The 23,992-nt window shown below is 41.7% G+C and overlaps 1 protein-coding gene across 2 annotated transcripts in view; it reads left to right on the top strand.

Annotated features, from left to right (window-relative positions):
- The window catches only part of OCA2 (OCA2 melanosomal transmembrane protein), a 370,248-nt gene that overhangs the window by 239,207 nt on the left and 107,049 nt on the right, over window positions 1-23,992 (top strand). For both annotated transcript variants that reach the window (XM_017348348.3, XM_008269748.4), the window contains one exon: window positions 15,883-15,976. In XM_017348348.3, the coding sequence (XP_017203837.1) occupies window positions 15,883-15,976 (94 nt within the window). The remainder of the gene's footprint in view (window positions 1-15,882; window positions 15,977-23,992) is intronic.

Here is a 23,992-nt window from a genome sequence, read left to right as displayed (position 1 = left end):
AGTGAGCCACGGTGCTGGCCTACATTTGCTTTTTCATCTCAAATTTTATTGATTTGGGTTTTCTCTCTCCTTTTTTTGGTTAATTGGTCCAATGATGTGTCGATTTTGTTTATTTTTTCAAAAAAGAGGTTTTCATTTTGGTGATCTTTTGTATTTTTTTTTTTTTGCTTCAATTTTGTGGATTTCTTCTCTAATTTTAATTATTTCTTTTCTCCTGCTAGTTTTGAGTTTGGCCTCCTGTTGTTTTTCTAGGACCCCCCCCCCCTTTTTTTACAGGCAGAGTGGACAGAGAGGGAGAGAGACAGAGAGAAAGGTCTTCCTTTATTGTTGGTTCACCCTCCAATGGCCGCTGTGGCCAGTGTGCTGTGGCCGGCACACTGCGCTGATCCAAAGCCAGGAGCCAGGTGTTTCTCCTGGTCTCCCATGCGGGTGCAGGGCCCAAGGACTTGGGCCATCCTCCACTGCACTCCTGGGCCACAGAAAAGAGCTGGACTGGAAGAGGAACAACTGGGACAGAATCCAGCGCCCCTACCGGGACTAGAACCTGGGGTGCCGGCACTGCAGGTGGAGGATTAGCCTATTGAGCCATGGTGCTGGCGGTTTTTCTAGATCCTTGAGATGTGTTTATAGCTCATTTGTTTGGTGCCTTTTAAGTTTCCTGATGTAGGCACAGTTGCTTTAAACTTTCCTCTAAACACTACTTTTGCTGTATCACATAAGTTTTGATACGTTGTATTGTCATCTTCTTTGTTTCCAGAAATTTTTTGATTTCTCTTTTAATTTGCTCTATGACCCTTTATCATTCAGAAGCATGCTGTTTAGTCTGAATGTGTTTCCATATATTCTAGAGATCCCTAGATTGCTAATTTCCAGCTACATGCCATTTGTAGTCTGTGAAGATGCATGGTATGATTTCGATTTTTTTTTTGGAATTTGCTGAGATGTGCTTTATGGCCTAGCCTGTGGTTAGTTCTAATGAAAGTTACATGCACTGGTGAGAAGAATGTGTATTAGGCAACTGGATAGAAGGTTCTATAGATTTCTATTAGGTCCATTTGGTCTATAGTGTCGATTAATTCTGCTGTTTCCTTGTTAATTTCTGTCTGGTTGATCTTTCTATTGCTGAGTTGGGGTATTGAAGTCCCCAATTACTATTTTATTTGAGTCAATGTCTGCCTTAGATCCTTAACATGTCTTTCAAATAGCTAAATGCCATATAATTAAGTACATATATGTTTATAATAGTTATATCTTCCTGTTGAATTGATCCCTTAATCATTACATAGTGCCCTTTTTTGACTCTTTGAACAGTTTTTGTGTTAAATTCTATTTTGTTTGATATTAGGATGGCTACACTAGCTCTTCTTTGGTTTCTGTAGCATGGAATATCATTGTCCATCCTTTCACTTTTAGTCTGCGTGCTTATTTGTTGGTTAGATGTGTTTCTTATAGGCAACACATAGATGGGTTTCCTTTTTAATCCACTCAGCAAGTCTGTGTCTTTTAACTATAAAGTTGAGGTTATTTACATTCAAGGTCACTATTGATAAGTGATGATTTTGCCTTACCATTTAGCCATAAATATTCCTATTTTTTACTTTGGATTTCCTTTGTACTTTTACTGTGAGATTTTCTTCCTCTACCTTCTTTCATAACGATGACCATGTTTCTGTGTTTTGCACATCCTTAAGCATCTTTTGCAGAGCTTGTTGGGTGGTGACAAATTTTTTCAATTTCTGTTATGGAAGGTCTTTTTTTCACCTTCATTCATAAATGAGAGCTTTGCGGGGTATAGTACTGTGGGTTGACAGTACTTTTCCTTAATACTTGGAATATATCTTGCCATTCTCTTCTAGCCTATAGGATTTCTGTGAGAGGTCTGCTGTGAGTCTAATTGGAGATCCTCTGTAAGTAATCAGGCATTTCTCTCATGTACATTTCAGAATCTTTTCTTAATGCATTACTGTGGAGAGTTTGATTACAATGTGTTGTAGTGAATGTCCTTTCTGGTCATGTCTATTAGGAGTTCTGTATGCTTCCTGTACTTGGATGTCACTTTCTTTCTCCAAATTAGGGAAGTTCTCTGTTATTATTTCATTAAAAAGCCTTCTAATGCTTTCTCTCTTTTCTTGCTTTCAGGAACTCCTAGAACTCATAAATTTGGTCATTTGTTACTATCCTGTAGATTCCCAACAGTGTTTTTTAGTTTTCTAATTTCTTCTTGTTTTTGGTCTGTATAATTTCCTGTTCTTTGTCTTCTGAGTTGGATAGTCTTTCTTCTTTCTCACCAATTCTGTTTTTAAGGCTTTCCATTGCATTTTTATTTGTTCTATTGAATTATTCATTTTTTATTTATTTGTTTGAAAGTCAGAGTTACACACAGAGAGAGGGAGAGGCAGAGAAAGAGGTCTTCCATCTGCTGGTTCTCTCCCCAATTGGCTGAAATGGCTGAAGCTGTGCCAATCTGAAGCCAAGAGCCAAGAGCTTCTTCCAGGTCTCCCACGTGGATGCAGGGGCCCAAGGATTGAGCTATCTTCTATTGCTTTCCCAGGCCACAGAAGAGAACTATATTGGACGTGGAGCAGCTGTGTCTTGAACTGGCATCCATATGGGATGCTGGCACTGCAGGCAACACTTCACCTGCTACACCACAGTGCAGGCCCCTGAATAATTCATTTCTAAGATTTCATTTTGATTTCTCTTTAAGATTTCGATTTTGTGGGAGAAATTTTCTTTCATGTCATTTATGGATTTAATTAGTTCATGCATTTGCTTTTGATAACTTCTATGTAATCTTCTGATCAATATTTTGAATTCCTTTTCTGACATTTCTTAAATCTCATCATCTTCACAATCTAATATTGAAATGTTGTTTTCTCTTGTGGGGGATCATGTTGTCTTCCTTATTCTTGTTTGTTGAATTTTGTACATTTGTTATTCAGCATATGTGGAGATACCTATTTGTTTCTTTGTTTTTTCACTGTGGCAGCTCAGCTTTTTAAAAATGATTTATTTACTTATTTTGAAAGTCAGAGTTAAACAGAGAGAAGGAGAGACAAGGAGAGAGATAGAGGTCCTGCCTCTGCTGGTTCACTTTCCAGATAGTTGCAATGGCCGGAGCTACACCAATCTGAAGCCAGGATCCAGGAGCTTCTTCTGAATCTCCTTCATGGGTGCAGGGGCCCAAGAACTTGGGCCATCTTCTACTTCTTTCCCAGGTCACAGCAGAGAGCTGGATCGGAAGTGGAGCAGCTGGGTCTTGAACCAGTGCCCATAGGGACTTCCAGCACTGCAGGTGGCAGCTTTACCCACTACGCCACAGTGCTGGCCCCCACTGTGGTGTCTTTTATCTTTGTAATATACCTTGTAGAGTGTCTGCTCTCAGTGAACATCTAGAGGCTCTGTTCATTTTTCCAGGGTCAAGGTCGTGTCTAAGGTGATATACCCAGATTTGGCATGGTAAATCTTTTTTCCTCAGAGAGGAGGTTTATTATGCTCTGCTGAGTTCCTCTCCTCAAAGGAGACCAGTGCCTGAGTGCTGGAACCAGTGGGTATAATATTCATCCACTCTGCCCCAAGGATCACTAAAAGATCTGTGCAGTTCTCAGTGTAAGCTCACATTCCCCAGCAATGCCACCAACCAGGTAACCAGGGAGCCCTGAGCATGTGGAGCTTCCCACAGCGACTGCCTAAAGTCCCAGGCACACCATGATCCCTCCCATACACCCTCAGTTTTTTGTACAGTCCCTGCACACAATTCTCCATAGTCATAAGCACCCAGCCCCCGTCAGCTCTCCCCATGAGACTCAGAAGTCTTCACTTGGCTGGTTGCTGTATGCAAACACAGGCTGGCACAGCTGTTACATATGTACAAAATGTTACCTATTCTCTATCAGCTTCTTACAGGACACAGCTGAAGGGTGATGAGAGAGAGAGAGAGAAATGTGCCCCTTCTTTTTTCTCCCCTAGTTGGCAGGTACACTATCCCTCACGGGGTTCCAAGCTGGATTCCCTCTAGGATCTTCCTGCAGCATCATTGCCAGTGGCTTGGGCTGTTGCAGTCTGGTCTTCATTCTTCAATGCTGGTGCAGAGGCTCTTGGCTATGGGGTTCCTCTCTTATTTCCACTCTTATATTAAACAGGGATCACTTTTCAGTTAAGTTTAAACACATAAAAATAATTGTGTGTTAATTAAAGAGTTCAACCAATGGTACTAAGTAGAACAAAAAAAATACTAAAAGGAATAAAATAGTTGTTCCTCGACAGTCAGGACAAGGGCTGATCAAGACATTGTTTCTCATAGTGTCAGTTTCACTTCTACAGGTTTATTTTAGGTGCTCAGTTAGTTGTACAGATCAGGGAGAACATATGATATATGTCCCTTTGGGACTGGCTTATTTTGCTCAGCATGATGTTTTCCAGATTCCTCCATTTTGTTGCAAATGACTGGATTTCATTGTTTTTACTACTGTATAGTATTCTATAGAGTACATATCCCATCATTTCTTTATCCAGTCTACTGTTGAGGGCAGTTAGGTTGATTCAATGTCTTAGCTATTGTGAATTGAGCTGCAATAAACATTTAGGTGCAGACAGCTCTTTATTTGCCAGTTTAATTTCCTTTGGAGAAGTTCCAAGGAGTGGGATGGCTGTGTCATGTGGTAGGGCTATATTCAGGTTTCTGTGGAATCTCCAAACTGTCTTCTGTAAGGCTTTACAAGTTTGCATTCCCAACAGTGGATTAGTGGGCTGTTTCCCCCAAATCCTCACCAGCATCTGTTGTTAGATGATATCTGTATGGAAGGCATTCTAACTGGGGTGAGGTGCAGCCTCATTGTGGTTTTGATTTGCATTTCCCTGATTGCTAGTGATGCTGAACATGTTTTCATGTGTCTGTTGGCTGTTTGGATTTCCTCTTTTGGAAAATATCTATTTAGGTCTTTGGCCTATCTGTTAAGTGGTTGTTTGTTTTGTTGTTGTGGAGTTTCTTTATCTCTTTGTAGATTCTGGTATTAAATCTTTATCAGTTGCATAATTTGCAAATATTTTTCCAATTCTGTCAGTTGCCTCTTCACTTTCCTTACTGTTTCTTTTGCCATACAGAAACTTCTCAATTTGATGTAATCCCAATTGTTAATTTTGGTTTCGACTACCTGTGCCTCTGGGGTCTTTTCCAAGACATCTTTGCCTTTGCCTATATCTTGTAGGGTTTCTCTGACATTCTCTAATTATTTGTTGGTGTCGGTTCATAGGCTTAGATCTTTAATTTACATTGTGTGGATTTTTGTGTAAGGTGCAATGTAGGGGTCTTGCTCCATGCATCTAAATGTGGAAATCCAGTTTTCCCTGCACTATTTGTTGAATAGACTTCCTTGCTCCAGGAATTGGTTTTAGATCCTTGATCAAACATAAGTTGGCTGTAGATGTCTGAATTGATTTCTGGTGTTTATATTCTGTTCCATTGGTCTATCCATCTGTTTCTGTACCAGTATCATGCTGTTTTAACTATAACTACCCTGCAGTAAGTCTTTAAACATGGTATTGTGATGCCTCTGGCTTTTTTTGTTGTTGTACAAGATTGCTTTAGCTATTTGAGGTCTCCTGTGTCTCCATATGAATTTCAACATCATTTTTTCCAGATCTGAGAAGAATGTCTTTGGTATTTTGATTGGTATCACATTGAATCTATAAATTGCTTTTGGGAGAATGGACATTTTGATGATATTGATTTTTCCAATCCATGAGCATGGAATATTTTTCCATTTTTTGGTATCCTCTTCTATTTCTTTCTTTAATATTTTGTAAATCTCATCGTAGAGATCTTTGACATTCTTGGTTAATTTTATTCCAAGGTATTTGATTGTTTTTGTAGCTATTGTGAATGGGATTGATCTTAGAAGCTGTTTCTCAGCCAGAGAATTGCCTGTGTTTACAAAGGCTCTTGATTTTTGTGCATTGATTTTATATCCTGCTACTTTGCCAAACTCTTCTATGAGTTCCAATAATCTCGTTCTTTGGGTCCCCTAAATAAAGAATCATATCATCTGCAAAGAGGGGTAGTTTGACTTCTTCCTTCCCAATTTGTATCCTTTTTCTTTTCTTGCCTAATGGCTCTGTCTAAATCTTCCAGTACTATGTTGAATAGCAGTGGTAAGAGTGGGCATCCCTGTCTGGTATCCGATCTCAGTGGAAATGCTTCCAACTTTTCCCCATTCAATAGGATGTTGGCCGTGGGGTTTTCATAAATTGCTGTGTGTTAAGAAATGTTCCTTCTATACAAATCTGCTTAGAATTTTCATCTTGAAAGGGTGTTGTGTTTTATCAAATGCTTTCTCTGCATCTATTGAGATAATCATATGGTTTGTTTATGTGGTGTATCACATTGATTGATTTGCATACATTGAACCATCCCTGCATGCCAGGAATCAATCCCATATATTAAGTATATATCCCATATATTAAGTAAAGATTTGAACAGTTTGTACCCACATAGAAACACAAATTGACAAATACTGTTTGAGTACTAGTTATAGCATTAAATCACAATGTACAGCACATTAAGGACAGAGAGCCTACATGAGGAGTAAGTGCACATTATAAACTTTCCTCTTAACACTGCTTTTGCTGTATCCCATAAGTTTTGATTGTTGTGTTGTTATCCTCATTTGCTTCCAGAAAGCTTTTTTGATTTTTCTTTTGATTTCTTCTATGACCCACTGTTCATTCAGGAGCATGTTGTTCAGTCTCCAAGTGTTTGTATATGTTCTAGAGATTCCTGAGTTGCTAATTTCCACCGTTATTCCATTGTTGTCTGTGAAGATGCATGGTATGATTCTAATTCTTTTGAATTTGCTGAGACTTGGTTTATGACCTAGTATGTCGTCAATCCTAGAGTGAGTTTCATGCACTGCTGAGAAGAATGTGTATTTTTCAAGTGTAGGATTGAAAGTTCTGTAGATATCTGTTAGATCCATGTGGGCTATAGTTTCGATTAAATCTATTGTTTCCTTGTTGATCTTCTGTCTGGTTGATCTGTCCATTTCTGAGAGTGGAGTATTGAAGTCCCCCAGTACTATTGTATTGGAATCTAAGTCTTCCTTTAAGTCCCTTAACATATCCTTTAACTAAACTGGTGCCCTGTAATTAGGTGCATATACATTTATAATAGTTACATCTTCCTGTTGAATTGATCTCTTAATCATTATATAGTGCCCCTCTTTGTCTCACTTCACAGTTTGTGTGTTAAAGTTTATTTTGTCTGATATTAAGATGGCTACGCCAGCTCTTTTTTGGTTTCTGTTGACCTGGAATATCTTTTTCCAACCTTTTACTTTCAGTCTAATGCACCTTTGTTGGAAAGATGTGTTTCTTGTAAGCAGAATATAGATGGGTTTTGTTTTTTAATTCATTCATCCAGTCTCTGTCTTTTAAGTGGAGAGTTGAGGCTATTTACATTCAATGTGACTATTGATAAGTAGTAACTTTTCCCTGCACTTTTTCCAAAGATATTTCTAATATATGCTTTGAACTTCCTGTTATCTTTTACTGAGAGATTTTCTTCCTTTACCTTCTTTTGTATTGATGGCCGTGTGTCTGTGTTTCTGTGTGTAACATATCCTTAAGCATCTTTTGCAGGTCTGGACAAGTGGTGACAAAATCTTTCAATTTCTGTTTGCTATGAAAGGTCTTTATTTCACTTTCATTCACAAATGAGAGCTTTGCAGGATATAATATTCTGGGATGGAAGTTTTTTTCGCTTAGTACTTTGGCTATATCTCATCATTCCCTCCTAGGGTTTTTGATGAGAAGTTTGCTGTGAGTCTAATTGGAGATCCTCTGAGAGTAATCTGGCATTTCTCTCTTACACATTTTAGAATCTTTTTTTATATTTCACTGTAGTAAGTTTGATTACAATGTGTAGTGGTGAGGATCTCTTCTGATCATGTTTATTGGGAGTTCTGTGTGCTCCCTGTACTTGGATGTCTCTTTCTTTCTCCAAACCTGGGAAGTTTTCTTCTAGTTTCTCACTAAAAAGGCCTTCTAATCCTTTATCTCTCCATGCCTTCAGGAACTCCTAGAACCCCAATATTGGTTTTTTTAATAGTATCCTGTAGATTCCCAAAAATATTTTTTAGATTTCTAATTTCCTCTTCTTTTCTTTGGTTTGATTATATCCTTTCCTCTGCTCTGTCTTCTAAGTCTGTTATTCTCTCTTCTGCTTCACTGATTATGTTTTTATGGCTCTAAATTCTGTTTTTCATTTGTTTTATTGAATTCTTCATTTTGTTTTGATTTCTCTTCAATATATCAATTTCATGTTCTATTAAATTCCTCATTTCATTTTGATTCCTCCTTAAGATTTCATTTTCATGAGAGAGATTTTCTTTCATGTCCTGCATTGATTTCAGTAGTTCGTGCATTTGTTTTTGATTACTTCTAAATATTCTTATCATAAATTTTTTGAGTTCCATTCTTGCATTTCTTCTGTCTCATCATCGTCATAATCTTGTGTTAAAGTGTCATGTTCTTTTGGGAGCGTCATGTTGTCTTATTTGTTCTTGGTACTTTGGTTGTTGTGTTTGTTGTTTGGCATTTGTAACTGGACTGTCTGCTTTCAGTGACCCTTTAGAGACTTGTGGTGGTTCTGGCCAGAGAGCTCTGTTCAGTTCTTTAGGGTTAAGGGTGTGCCTAAGGTGACACACCCAAGTTTGGCATGGTAAATCTCTCTCTCTCTTTCTTTTTCAATCAGAAGGGAAGTAATTGTGCTCAGCTGAGCTCCTCTCCTCGATGGTAATCAGTGCCTGAGTGCTATCTCCAGTGGGTATAATACACATATGCTTTGTTCCAAGGACCACACACAGGATAAGTGCAGTCCTCAGTGTAAGCTCAGATTCCCTTGCAGTGTCTCTCACCGTGTAGCCAGGGCTGCCCGAGCTTGTGGCATTTCTCACCGAGACTACTCATGTCTCAGCCACACCGTGAGTTCTCCCACACACCCTCAGTTTTTTTTTTTTCTCACAGTCCCAGTTCATAAGCTCCACACATTCACCAGGTCTTAGTTATTACTCCCCACCAGAGTCAGGTTTTTCTGTTTTGCTGGTTCCTGGGAGCAGCCCTGAGCTGGTGCGGCTGTTATGTATGTCCAAAATGGCGCCTGCTATATCAGCTCATAGGCTTTTGTAAGGTTATTGGAGATTGAGAATGGTGTCTGTACTGTCCCTTTTATTTTTTCTCTTTCCTAGTTACGCTGGTGTTCTTTCTTCCTCGGGGCTTCAAGCCTCATTACCTCTAGGCTCTTCCTGCCACTTTTCTGCCAGTGTCTCAGGCTACTGCAGTTTCATCTCACCTCTCTTTCCAGTGCTGGTGCAGAGGCTCTTGGCAGCTGGGGTCTCTAGCTGTGGGCACCCGTGCCCTCCACGTAGGTCCACCGTGTCCCTATAATTATGGAAGAGTTTCCTCTGCCATTTTCCCCCTATTTCTTCCCTGAGACTATACTATCTTCACTTTTATTAATCTGTCTTCTCCCGGACTATCAGTAGGCTCCCTCCCTATTCTGCCATCGTGGCTCAACCCCTTTAATCTTTTGAATTCCTTTTCCAGCATCTCATTATTCTTTTCACCTTCAGATTCTAATATTAGAATGCTCTTGTGTTTCTTTGGGGGGTTCTGTTGTCTTCCTTCTTCTTGTTTCTTGATTTTCTTCATTTATTTTTGGCATTTGTTGGTGTTTTCCTCTAATGGCTTTTATCTTTGAACTATTCCTCTGTAGCTTACTGGAATGACTGCACTTTCAGTGAATACCCAGAGGTATGTTCTGGGTGTGGCCAGGGAGTTGTGGTCAATGTCCCAGTTTGGGGCGAGTATCCAAGGTAACACCCTTGGTGGGAATTTTAGATATCCTATTGCTAACAGAAAGTGGGGTATGGTCACCTCTGTTGGTCTGATCACACCCTCACCTCCTCTTCTCCAAGGTGGTCATTGCCCAGGAGTTAGCCCCTAGTGGGTGCAGTACTTTTCTGCACCACCATATGAACCACAGAAGTGATCTGAGCAGTCCTCTTTCAGAGCATGGATCCTGCTGCAATGACCTGCCCGAGGCAACCAGGGAGATTTGAGTGTGTGCAGCTGCACGCAGTGATGGCCCAAAGACCCAGCTACACCCTGTGCCTGCTTGTACAGTAACAGAGTCCCCACAGTCTCAGCACACAAGGCTCCTACAGTTTCTGGGTGAAGAGCACTCACTGCACCCCACAAGCCTGTGTGATCCATAGAGAGGCAGATGTTCCCCGAGCCAGCTGTTGGTGGATGCTCCACCTAAGCAGCTTGAGCCCAGGACCCTGTGATGTATTTGAAGGCTGTGGTGCCACACAGTCTTATATGGGTGCCCAGCCCCCTGTCAATCATCTCAGCTAGTCTCAAATTCAGTGGGGGAGCTCAGATTTTTCTTCTGCTAGAATATCTGGATTACATATGCACATAAGAACCACTGGTGGAATCTTGCCCTCTCCCTGCTGTTGCTACCAATAATGCTGAGAAGATGGTGTCCTGTCTCAGCAAGTTGATTTGTGCATGCACACAGGCTCCTGCAGTTGCTGCTTATGCCCCAAAGGTTGCCCCGCCCCCTCTCAACCAGGTGCGGGGCTCCACTGTGGGGAGGATGGGGTGAGAGAAATGTTTTCCTTTTACTTCCACTGGGTCTTTGGGTACCCTCTAGCCCCTTGGGCTCCAGGATGGACTCACCAAGCTCTCCTTCTGGCAACGTCACTACGGATTGCTGCAGTCTGCTTTCACCTCTGTCTCCAAGCTGGAGCTTTCTCCTGCACTCAGCTGCTAGAATCGAGTGTTACGTTCATGCTGTGCGTCTGTACCTTGCACACAGGTCCACAGCACTCCTCTTCCATCTGCAGAATATCCACTGGGGTTTTCTCTCTCTTTCTTGAGAATGCACTTCCTACACTTTTTTTTTTTTTTACTCTTTAACCTTAGCCTAGTTTAGTACATCATTTCCTATTCTGCCATGTTGGATTCCACACTGCCTCCCATTCCATTTTTATAGGAAGAATAGTTTTTATTCTTTTATCTTTTACATTTTACTGAAATTCTTTTTGTGATCTAGGAAATATTCTTTCATGTAGTTTAGAAGACTGTATTTTTATTGTTGGGCAGAATGTTCTCTATATATCTGTTAGTTCTAATTGGTTTACAGTACTTTTAAAGTACTATATTTCATATTGATATTCTGTTCAGTGAATTATTAGAAGCAGAATATTATAATCTCCATTATTGTAGAAATGTCTTTTTTTCTTTCAGTTATGTCAGTTTTTGTTGCATATATTTTGGGATTCTATTTTAAGTATATATATTTACATTTTTATATCTCCTTTTTGTGTTGAGCCATATATAAATATATAATGTCCTTATTTGTCTCTTGTACTCCTTGTTTTAAATTCTGCTTTGCCTGATGGTAATGTAGCCACATATGTTGTTTTGGTTACTACTCACATGGAATAAGGTTTTTTTTTAATACTTTTATGCTTAATTTAACCACTTTGTATCTTCGTAGTTAATCTGTGTTTCTTATTAATAGTAAATGGAAAAATGGGTTCACTTTTTTAAAAAGATTTATTTATTTGAAAGGTAGAGTTACAGAGAGAGAGGGAGAGACAGAGAGAAGTATCTTCCATCTGCTGGTTTACCACCCAAGTGGCTGCAAAGACTGGGGCTGGGCCAGGCCAAAGTGAGGAGATAGCAGCTTCTTCTATGTCGTCCACATTGGTGCTGGGGTTCAATCACTTAGGCCATCTTTCGTTGCTTTCCCAGGTTCATTAGCAAGGAGCTAGATTAGAAGTGGGGCACCCAAGACTTGACTGATGCTCATATTGGATGCTGGCACTGCAGGCCCCAGCTTTACCTGCTACACTACAGCACTGGACCCTGGATTCAGTTTTTAAATTCAATGTGCCAACATTTGTTTTCTTAACAGAATTTAATCCATCTACGGCTAATGTGGTTACTGATAAAGGAGTTACTCTACCATTTGCCTAGTTGTTTTTTGCATTCATTAGAGGATTTTTTTGTTCCTCAGTTTCTCCATTACTGTCTTTAAAAATTTTAGTTGATTTTTTATAATGCACAATTTTGATTTCCTTCTTCTTTACTTTTATGTGTATTTGTAATTTTCCTAGTGGCTATCTTAGGGATTGTAATTAAAAAAATTAACATTTCAAATTTCCAACAATCTAATGTGAATAATACCTACTTAGTTTCAGTAATAGAAACATGTTTTTCTTGCCTCGTTTGTATTGTTATTGTCATATTCTGTCTTCATGCCTGTTACCTCTGTTATCATTGATGTATAGTTATTATTTTATGTACTTACTAGGTAACAGAGGAAACACAGACATTAGAAGCCATATCAAAAGCACATAATAATGTTAGTTTTTATATTTATCTATGTAGTGATATTTACCAGTGTTTATCAATTTTTATTGCTTTTATTTATTGTCAAGCATCTTCATTTTAGCCTGAAGGATTATCTTAACTGTGGATTTCCTTGAGTTTATACTGCTTCAAGTTCATTACTTTTTGCATATGTATATTCATACAGTTTTAAAGACCATTCTGCCTCCCTTCCTTTCTGCTCTAATTCTGGAACTCATATAGTATATATGTTGGAAAATTTAAAGATTCTTCAGGTTTTTTTCTTTATTCTTTTGACCTTCTTCTACTCAAACCTGATCATTTCAAATGTTTTATCTTTAAGCTTGCTAATCCTTTCTTCTGCCTACTCAAATCTGCCATTATATTACTCCAGTGAGTTTTTAATTTCAGATTTTGTTTTTTTCAGCTCCAAAACTAATTGGGTCCTTTTTCATGCTTTCTATCTCTTTATTAATATTTTTATTTTGTACAAATTTCATTTTCTTGATTTAATTTTGTTTTATGTTCATGGTTTCTTTTAGCTGTTGAAAATATTTAAGACAAGTGTTGAACATATTTAAGACAAATATTTTTGAGTAATAATGATATTGTCTAGGTTTCCTTAGGGATAATTTCTGTAAAATCCTTTCTTTCTTATGAGTTGCTAATATTTTTCTATTTCTTGGTATATTTTGTAATTTTTTGGTTGAGAACTGGACAATTTGAATATTAAATTGTCCACTTGTGAGTTTTCCATATTTTTCTTGCAAAGTGTATTCTCCTTTTTGTGTATGGTCACTGAAATTTCTCTTCCACTATCTCTGTCCTTATATGTTCTTAAATTTTCTCCAAAAGAGGAGAAAAAAAACAAGTAGTATCTCTTTAAACCACTTGAGGGGCTTCACCCTTTTGGGGTCAAAGAATTGGCCAACTTTATGAATTGAAAATCAGTGATCCTCAATAAAAACACATAACCCCAAGTTTTGGAGCATAGTGTCTTTTGGTCCACTCTGGTATTCACAATTGAAACAAAAAGTGTGATCTGCTAACCTCATGGGTGCCTATCACAGGAGTACAGAATGAGGATTGATCATCCCTGTGAGAAAGGCAAAATTCATCAGCTTCTTTATCAGTTCCTCGCTTGGCTGCTGCAAACTTTTAACTAGTTATTTGTTTGGATTGAACTGTGTCCCCTTCCCCAAAAGATAGGTTGAATCCCACTTCAAATACCTAAAATATGACCTTTGTTGGAAACGGCACCTTTACAGAGATAATAAGCCTAAAATTAGGTCATGACTGGTACCTGACCTAGTATGACTGGTATCTTTATTAAAAGGGGAAATTCGAACACAGACACAGGCTCAGAGGGAGAATACTATGAAGCAGACATATGCCTGCCTGTGATGGTGCTGTTACAAGCCAAGGAAAGCCAAGTGCTGCTGGTAATAACAGAATGTAGAAGGGACAAGGAAAGGATCCTCCCCTGGAGCCAGCAGACAGAGGGTGCCCTGGTCAACACCTTGATTTCAGATTTCCAGTCTCCAGAACTGAGAGACAATAAATTTCTATTGTTCTGAGCCACCCAGTTTGTGGAATATTGTTATGGCAGCCCTAGAAAATTAGGATAGTTACTTCAAATGTTTTTTCTATTGTTTCACTAATTCTTCAGGTAGAGGGATGGATTCTTGGAGCATCAGACTCAAATAACCATTCTTATTCATAACTTAAAAAAAACTCTCTGCTCACCATAATGCAAACTTAATGAGGGTCAGGATTTTTGTCTCTTTTATTCACTGTTGTATCCTTAGTATCTAGAGCAGTACTTAACACAAAGTAGGCCATTCTTGAATAACTATCAAGTGGATTAAAAAATAAATGAGCATAGACAGGCGACATCATCTCACCATGGTGAGGGAAGGAGAAGTGAGTTAAATATGATGATGGTGGGCTGGTGCTATGGCATGGTAGTCTAAGTCCCTGCCTGCAGTGCTGGCATTCCATATAAGTGCTGGTTGGTGTCCCAGGTACTTCTCTTCTAATCCAGCTCTCTGCTTATGGCCTGGGAGAGCAGTGGAGGATGGCCCATGTGCTTGGGACTCTGCACCCATGTGGGAGACCTGGAGGAAGCTGGCTTCGAACTGGCCCAGCTCCAACCATTGCGGCCATTTGAGGAGTGAATCAGCGGATGGAAGATATCCTCTCTCTCTCTCTCTCTCCAACTCTGTAACTTTACCTCCCAAATAAATAAATAAATAAACCTTTAAAAAATCTGATGATAGAAATGAGTTCTGAGCCTAATATATTATAAAAAGCAATCTCATTGAAGGATTCAGGGGAACCGCCTCAGAGCAGTGGTGTTCAAGCTTCTCACAGGTTGTGAGCACCAGAGTGAAAGTGCATTGGGTAGAGGCACAGGAGTGGTGAGCACAGCTCAGGTACAGTCCTATGAAGAGTTGAGTGATGGAGTGAAATAGAGAATATCCTCTTGAAGGAAGGTTTGCTTCAGACTATACGGTATGGAATTGAGGAGCCAGCAACATACTCAGAGTTGAGAGACAGGTCACTGCTGGTTGTATAGAAGGCAGAACTGAAGGGGGCAAATGATGAGTGTGAGGCTATTGAGATACCACCATATTCATGTAGTTTTAAGGCAAAATGGTGGGGAGTGTGGCTGACCAAAGTGGGTACTAGAGGGCAGGCCACAAGAGCTGAAGAAAGATCCTTGAATTCAGGAAAGAGTATGTGGTGCTGGTTTTCATCTAGATTGCAAATTAGAGAGGGCTTGATTTCAAAACAACTTTTAATTGTACTGTTTGAAGCCATCAGCCTATAACAGATTCTAGAACTTGTAAATATAATTGTCGAATTTGTTACCTCTCATCCTTCAAAGAATGAATGTCAGCAGGTGCCAGGAACTGACCAAGAGCAGTAGTGAGAAACAGCTTAGCATGTTTACCAGTGTGTGGTTTGGAATTATAGAACTGTGTTCATGCTCTTGGTGCCACCTGCAAGACTGATGTTCTTATGCCTCTCCATGTCTCTTTTCATCATCTGTTAGTTGAGGGAATAGCACACACACCATGGGATGTTTGAGGATAAAGTAAGATGTTGCATGCATAGTGTTAGCACATTACATGCAAAGTTTCATAAATGCTTGTTGGCTTGTCACACTCCCAGGCACTGTGTTAGATCCTATGTGACTTATTCCATTTAAGACTACAGCAGCAACTGGGAGGAGCTGAAGACAAGGACAACTGGTTGGTCATGCTGCTGGAATCAAAGTCACACATCAGGGTTACATTTCAACTTTTTGTGGATTAAATTGTTTGATTTGGCTTCCTTCCACACATCTTATCGTTCTTACAGTTTGCTGAAAACCTTTGGATTTTGTGTGTTGGTCACAATCTGGCAGCTCTTCTGAGCTTCTGTGAGGTGTGATGTCAATGTCCTTTTCCTCTACAGATTCCTGTGCTTCTGAACCTGAGCCGAGACCCTGAGGTCAGCCTGCCTGCACCACCACTCATGTATGCCCTGGCCCTTGGTGCCTGCCTGGGAGGTAAGGAGTGCTGACTGCATGAGGCAGCATGTATGGACACTGGCGTCAAGTCTAAAACAGCAGATAGTGTGTATCAAATTGAAAGTACATTAAGGAGAGCCCTAATGACTTTCTGAAATGAAATACATCTTCAACTTTAATGGAAATGATTCCAGAGATACTCAGTCCCATAGGAAGAAATATTAAAGTTTTATTTTTTTTATGGAGGGGATTGTACTTTAGAGAAATTGAAAAGTGAATTAGAGACAGTGTCAAGAGAGACTGACCTCTGGTGACCAAACAAAAGGGCTTTGGATATGGTTGTCCTGGAGGGTTCCAAGTTAGAATCCTTCTTACCTTTAGAAAGCCTAATAACCTCTGGGAACACAGGAGGATTGTGAAGAATGTGAGATAAGAACACCAGCTATATTTTAGATTTTTATCCTTATAGCCAGGCACAATTAAGTAATCCAGCTTTCTTTATTCTTTGATTGATCTATGACTACTAAATCAATAGTTTTCTTGTTAGTTTATATTCTTGTTTGTGAAGAAGGATTAATGTCACCCAATGAAGTTTCTATAATTTCTGGAGACAGTGAATTTATCTGATTCAGTGACTGAGGCTTCACATTCTTAACAGGCTGCTGAACTCTTAAGATGGTTGCTATGTAACAACCAGCCTCCAAGGAAAAGAAGTAATTCCATTCATAGCTACATTTAGCATTAGCAAGAAGCCAGAGATACCTGGAAATGCATCCCCTATGTGGGATTTTGTTCATTCAAACTTACTGAGTATCTGCTGCAGTCTGATCCTCCTTGCTGTTTAGTTGGTAGTGCAGTCAACTAAAATAAGATTGCAATGTAAACAGGCACATCTTCACTGCTAGGGAATGCCAAGGTGTGGGGAGCAATTCGGACTAGACTAAGTTACTGGAATTGAGACTTATTCTATGCATCTGCTCTCCCACAATATGGCGCTGGGAGAGAAGAAAACAGCTTTTACACAGCTGCCTCCAGTTCAACCAATAAACTGTAGGACTTGCTCCTGATTGGAGGAGAGCAGCGTACTCGGCGTGTGGGCAGCCGAGTTGGGATTGGCGGAGGAGGACTATAAAGGAGGAGAGAGACGGCATGCACCAGGAACATCTAAGGGGAACATCTAAGGGGAACATCTAAGGGGAACACCTGTGCAGCCCCCGAGAGAGCCGGCCGGCGGTGTGCCGCTCCCCTGTGGAAGTGGGGAATGTGGCCGGGGGAACTGCCCTTCCACGGAGGTGGAAGGGTCAGTAGCCAACCCGGGAAGAACCAGCAGCAAACCCGGGGAGGGCCGAGCAGACGAAAGAACAGCGCAGGGTCCTGTGTCGTTCCTCCACAAAGAGGGGGAGCGACATAATGGTGCCGTGACTCGGATATGAAGCCTAGGCAGGGTTCAGTGTCGTTCCTCCATGAAGAGGGGGAGCAACATAATGGTGCCGTGACTCGGATAGGAAACCTAGGACGGATAGGAAGCTTAGGAGGGAAGAAACGGGAAGAAGTGGGAAAATACCGGAGAGAGAGACTAGCAAACAGCCTAGGGAAAAGCCGGACGAAAAAGGTGCCGGAAGAAGCTATTGAAAGCCTAGGCATAGACTCAGATACGGACTACGGACTACGGGGGGAAGCTGGGAGAAATCTCTAAGGTCGAAAGCGAAAGTGAAAGCTAGAACAAACAGACTCGGATGCGGACTGTGGGGAGAGGCCAGGAGAAATGAGGGAGGAGTATTGTTGGAGGAAAGCTTGGGGAAACATACCAGGTAGAGAAAAATGTTAGGGAAATTGAAGCCATGGGGGGCAGGCCAAGGCGGAGACGAAAGCCACTTTGGGATTCTCAAGTTAGCCTGGGAATAGGGGGCGAAAAGTTGAAACCAGAAGCAGAAACGTAAGCCAGATTGGGATCCGTCTGATTAGCCCGGGGAGCAAAGGACGGGAAGCCAAATCGTGGGGCGGAGACGTGAGCTGGGTTGAATTCGCCAGGCTAGCCCGGGGAACTTGGATTGAATGCTAATGGTGGAAACGTAAGCTACGCCAGCTACAGAGCGCGCAGGGCTCAAGTAGATAGGGAACGCTGGGCTAAGTGCGAGACCGCGGAGTGTGCGCGCAAAGCCGAGCCGCGCAGATGAGAGAGGCGCGGGCTGAAGCGGCTCAGAGCCGGAAAGGTGCCGAGAAGCAGCTTCGGGGCGGGCGCCAGCAGGGCGAGGCGCCGGGAAGCCGCGGGGATAAGAGAAACAGAAGTTTAGAAGTAAAATGAGAGAAATAGGAATGTTGGCAGACAGAAGTAAAATGGGAGAAATAAGAATGCCCGGAGATAGAGAAATAGAGAAATAGAAAGGCCTCCCCACAATACTGCAATTAGAAGGCTTGGATTTGGTCTGCCTGATTAGGGAGGCGGTGAGCACCTGCGGGCGGCTAGCAGCTTATGCGCCGCAGGTCACCGAAGACAGGCACGAATTAACATCAATAAGGCCTCCCCACAACACTGCAATGTGAGAGCTTGGATTCGGTCTGCCTGATTAAGTGAGGCGATGAGCACCTGCGGGCGGCTAGCAGCTTATGCGCCGCAGGTCACCGAAGACAGGCACGAATTAACATCAGTAAGGCCTCCCCACAATACAGCAATTAGAAGGCTTGGATTCGGTTTGCCTGATTGTTAGGGCTTGTAAGCCCCTGCAGGCAGAGCAGAGCATGCGCTGCAGGGCACCGAACACAGGCACGCATCAGCGCCTAAAAACCTCCTCACAACATGGCGAAGAGAGGACCCGGATTCGGTTTGCCTGATTGATAGGACTTGTAAGAACCTGTGGCAACTCTAGCAAGTAGAGCAGAGTGTGTGCCGCGGGACACCGAAGACAGGCGCGTATCAACGCCAAAAATAAAAAGAAAGGGGGATCTGTGGGGAGCAATTCGGACTAGACTAAGTTACTGGAATTGAGACTTATTCTATGCATCTGCTCTCCCACAATATGGCGCTGGGAGAGAAGAAAACAGCTTTTACACAGCTGCCTCCAGTTCAACCAATAAACTGTAGGACTTGCTCCTGATTGGAGGAGAGCAGCGTACTCGGCGTGTGGGCAGCCGAGTTGGGATTGGCAGAGGAGGACTATAAAGGAGGAGAGAGACGGCATGCACCAGGAACATCTAAGGGGAACATCTAAGGGGAACATCTAAGGGGAACACCTGTGCAGCCCCCGAGAGAGCCGGCCGGCGGTGTGCCGCTCCCCTGTGGAAGTGGGGAATGTGGCCGGGGGAACTGCCCTTCCACGGAGGTGGAAGGGTCAGTAGCCAACCCGGGAAGAACCAGCAGCAAACCCGGGGAGGGCCGAGCAGACGAAAGAACAGCGCAGGGTCCTGTGTCGTTCCTCCACGAAGAGGGGGAGCGACACCAAGGAAAGGCTGGAGGGAAAAGCCATAGAACATTATTTAGAAAGGCAAATTTTGAGTAGGGTCTTAAAGAGTAAGAAGCCACATTAGCTAGTTCTGATTCCCCCAAGACATGTGGTATGGGTATGGAGGGAATTTCTCAAGAAGAGGCATTAACATGGGCTATTTATAGGCTAATAACCTAAAATACGATTAAGCACGTTCTTACTGAGCACATTTTGAAAATAGAAATATGGGGCCGGCGCCGCGGCTCACTAGGCTAATCCTCTGCCTAGCGGCGCCGGCACACCGGGTTCTAGTCCCGGTTGGGGCGCCGGATGCTGTCCCGGTTGCCCCTCTTCCAGGCCAGCTCTCTGCTGTGGCCAGGGAGTGCAGTGGAGGATGGCCCAGGTGTTTGGGCCCTGCACCCCATGGGAGACCAGGAAAAGCACCTGGCTCCTGGCTCCTGCCATCGGATCAGCGCGGTGCACCAGCCGCAGCGTGCTGGCCGCGGCTGCCATTGGAGGGTGAACCAACGGCAAAGGAAGACCTTTCTCTCTGTCTCTCTTTCTCACTGTCCACTCTGCCTGTCAAAAAATAAAAAATAAAAAAAAAAGAAAATAGGAATATGAATGTAGTGAATAAAACAGGTTTTAAGTCTTGGGCCCTTTTTAATCTGTAGTTCTGGTGATTGAAAGACTTGTTTCTGGCACAACACATACCCACTTGTGCCAGTGTTAACTCTCCTTTATCAGGGGCTCCTATCTTTTAATTGTGGTGGAATACACATAACGTAAAATTGATCATTTTAACCATCTTTAAGTGTGCATCTCAATGGAATTGGTTGCTTTTACAGTGTTCTGCAACCATCACCACCATCCATCTCCAGGACTCTTCATCCCCAACTGAAATTGTACCAGTGAGGTAGTAACTCCCATCTCCCCAAGGGCCCAGCATTTTGAAGAAGATTTTAAGTAGACATTTTCAGTCAGTTTTAGAAAAGTCATTTGGAATACAAATTGGGGAAGGGGATTCACTGAATGGTTTGAAGCAAAAAATATCACTGGCTTAACACCAATACTTTTTTTTAAACTTTTATTTAATGAATATAAATTTCCAAAGTACAGCTTATGGATTACATTGGCTTTCCCCCACCATAAATTCCCTCCCACCCACAACCCTCCCCTTTTCCTCTCCCTCTCCCATTCCATTCACATCAATATTCATTTTCAATTCTCTTTATATACAGAATATCAGTTTAGTATACATTAAGTAAATATTTGAAAAGTTTGCACCCACATAGAAACACAAAGTGACAAATACTGTTTGAGTACTAGTTATAGCATTAAATCACAATGTACAGCACATTAAGGACAGAGATCCTACATGAGGAGTAAGTGCACAGTGACTCCTGTTGTTGACTTAACAAATTGACACTCCTGTTTATGGCCTCAGTAATCACCCTAGGCTCTTGTCATGAGTTGCCAAGGCTATGGAAGCCCCCTGAGTTCACCGACTCTGATCATATTTAGACAAGGCCATGGTCAAAGTGGAAGTTCTCTCCTCCCTTCAGAGAAAGGTACCTCCTTCTTTGATGACCTGTTCTTTCCACTGGGATCTCACTCGTGGAGATCTTTCATTTAGGTCATTTTTTTCCCCATAGTGTCTTGGCTTTCCATGCCTGAAATACTCTCATGGGCTTTTCAGCTAGATCTGAATGCCTTAAGGGCTGATTCTGAGGCCAGAGTGCTGTTTAGGACATCCGCCATTCTATGAGTCTGCTGTATATCCCACTTCCCATGTTGGATCGTTCTCTCCCTTTTTTTATTCTATAGGTTAATATTTTCAGACAGTAGTGTTGTTTATGTGATCCCTTTAGCTCTTAGTCCTATCATTATGATCAATTGTGAACAGAAATTGATCACTGGGACTAGTGAGATGGCATTGGTACATGCCACCTCGATGGGATTGAATTAGAATCCCCTGGTATGTTTCTAACTCTACCGTTTGGGGCAAGTCAGCTTGAGCATGTCCCAAATTGTACATCTCTTCCCTCTCTTATTCCCACTCTTATATTTAACAGGGGTCATTTTTTTCAGTTAAGTATCAACACTTAAGAATAACTGTGTATTAATTGCAGAATTCAACCAATAGTATTAAGTAGAACAAACAAAAAATACTACGAGGGATAAAGTATTAAGTTGTTCATCAACAGTCAGGGGAAGGGGTGATCAAGTCACTGTTTCTCATAGTGTCTGTTTCACTTAAACAGGTTTCCCCTTCGGTGCTCAGTTAGTTGTCACCGATCAGGGAGAACATATGATATTTGTCCCTTTGGGACTGGCTTAATTCACTCAGCATGATGTGTTCCAGATTCCTCCATTTTGTTGCAAATGACCGGATTTCATTGTTTTTGACTGCTGTATAGTATTTTATAGAGTACATGTCCCATAATTTCTTTATCCAGTCTACTGTTGATGGGCATTTGGGTTGGTTCCAGGTCTTAGCTATTGTGAATTGAGCTGCAATAAACATTAATGTGCAGATAGCTTGTTTGTTTGCCAATTTCATTTCCTTTGGGTAAATTCCAAGGAGTGGGATGGCTGGGTTGAATGGTAGGGTTATCTTCAGGTTTCTGAGGAATCTCCAGACTGACTTCCACAGTGGCTTGACGAGTTTGCATTCCCACCAACAGTGGGTTAGTGTCTCTTTTCCCCCACATCCTCGCCAGCATCTATTGCTGGTAGATTTCTGAATGTGAGCCATTCTAACCGGGGTGAGGTAAAAGCTCATTGTGATTTTGATTTGCATTTCCCTGATTGCTAGTGATCCTGAACATTTTTTCATGTGCCTGTTGGCCATTTGGATTTCCTCTTTTGAACACCAATACTTTTTGGTTGTTTTTTCTACTAAGAACCATTAAAATTAGTCTTAAGAAAAATCTGCCTTAGCCCAGGTTTCCTAGAGAGCAGAGGCAGAGGCAAGTTTACATGCTGAGGCTTTACTGGAGGGTACAATCCTTGGGCAGAAGGACCAAGGAGAATGAGTGAACTGAGAGCAGGGAACATATGGAAATGGAAACCACATTCATGTCATGGTAAAGTAGAGAGAGTGGCCAATCCAGGAACAGATGGCTGAATTAAAATCTGTTGTTCTCCATGGGTCATATTCATGTCTTGAAGGGCAAACAACTCTTCAACTTGCCAAAAGGAATGCTAGCACTAGAGTTGATTTCTATATTTTCTGTAAATTGGAAAATTATTAACTATCTGAGAGTATGGCATTTTTAATGCAACTTGTACTGACTGATAGAGGGAGAGTCTTTGCAAAAAAACATGGCAGGGTATGGTTTTTGAGGACTACTCTTGTTCTGTATCTAGATCCATATATCATGGTGCCATATAGGATAACCCAGATGTGTCAAGACAGACATCAGCTGTTCACACACACATTCTAATCCCTTCATGTTCTCTGTAAATGGAAACTGGGGAGGAGGCTTGGGCTGAGATCATGACACACAGGACTTCTGTCTCCCCACTACAAGAATCCATGCCATGTTTTGTGCCATTACAACCCTGCTAGCATCATATTAAACTAGAGGTGGTCCCTAAGTTAGGATTGTTTGGCTTAGTATATTTTGACTTTGCAGTGGTGTGAGAGTGACATTCATTCAGTGGGACCTACTTCAGATTTTGGATCTTGACCTTTTCCCAGACTAGGACTATGTAGTAGATCCTCTCTCCTGATGCTGGGCTGTGGTAGCAGTTGTAGCTCCCTGTCAGCCCCAAGGTCATGAGGGAAAACAACTGCACTCTGTGGTGTACTCTGTTGCTAAGGTAGGCTGTTCACTAGGCTAGGTGTACACAGTGCATTTTTTTGGATTTAGGATTTTTCAAATTAAAATGATTTTAAAAGGATGCGACCTCATCATAACTCAAGGAGCGTCTGTACTGCAGGAACCATTAACATCTGAACAGCATGACCACATTTGTAATCTTACATGAACCACACAGCTACCCCATGAGCTACCTAGGGAAGATGGCAACTGTCCTCATTTAACACAGAGGTAGCTAACACCCCTGTTGATGATGGTCAAGGACAGGCAGATGAATTTCTGCCCATGGCCAGTGACTGACATGGAAGTGAGTGGGCTAAAGCCATTTGGAATCAAGACTTGAAAGGATGATTTCTGGGAGGAGAGAGGGGCTAGTTGTAGAGTTCCCCAGTCCTAGAATAAATCTCAGGAAAGATAGTGGTCCTGCTCCTTCCTTTGGATGTTGTTGTGTGATGGAGATGCCTAGAACTGCTTCTATCTTGAGTGTGGGACAAATTCTGCAAGTATCGCTGGGTAGCAGGACACATAGATGGAGGTAACTGGTTCAAGTGGCACCATGGAGCCCTGAAGCAGACACTTCTGGACTTGCTGCTTTGCTGACTGCCTGTTACACAGGAGAAAAACTCTTCCTGTTGCTGATACCAGCCTATTTTGCATCTTACTTTCCTTAATACACCACATATTTTAGTTAATAGAATAGAAATTACCAGTGATTTTCTCAAGTTACAAAGCTTAGAAAATTTGACTTCCACAGAGGGATTCTGAGTACAAATCTAGCATTCTCATATCCTATTGGATGAAGTCCT

This window comes from Oryctolagus cuniculus, chromosome 12 (assembly GCF_964237555.1).
Source record: "Oryctolagus cuniculus chromosome 12, mOryCun1.1, whole genome shotgun sequence".
NCBI classification, from domain to species: Eukaryota; Metazoa; Chordata; class Mammalia; order Lagomorpha; family Leporidae; genus Oryctolagus; species Oryctolagus cuniculus.
The sequence above is the reverse complement of the archived record's forward strand: the minus strand, read 5'-3'. Positions and strand labels throughout refer to the sequence as shown.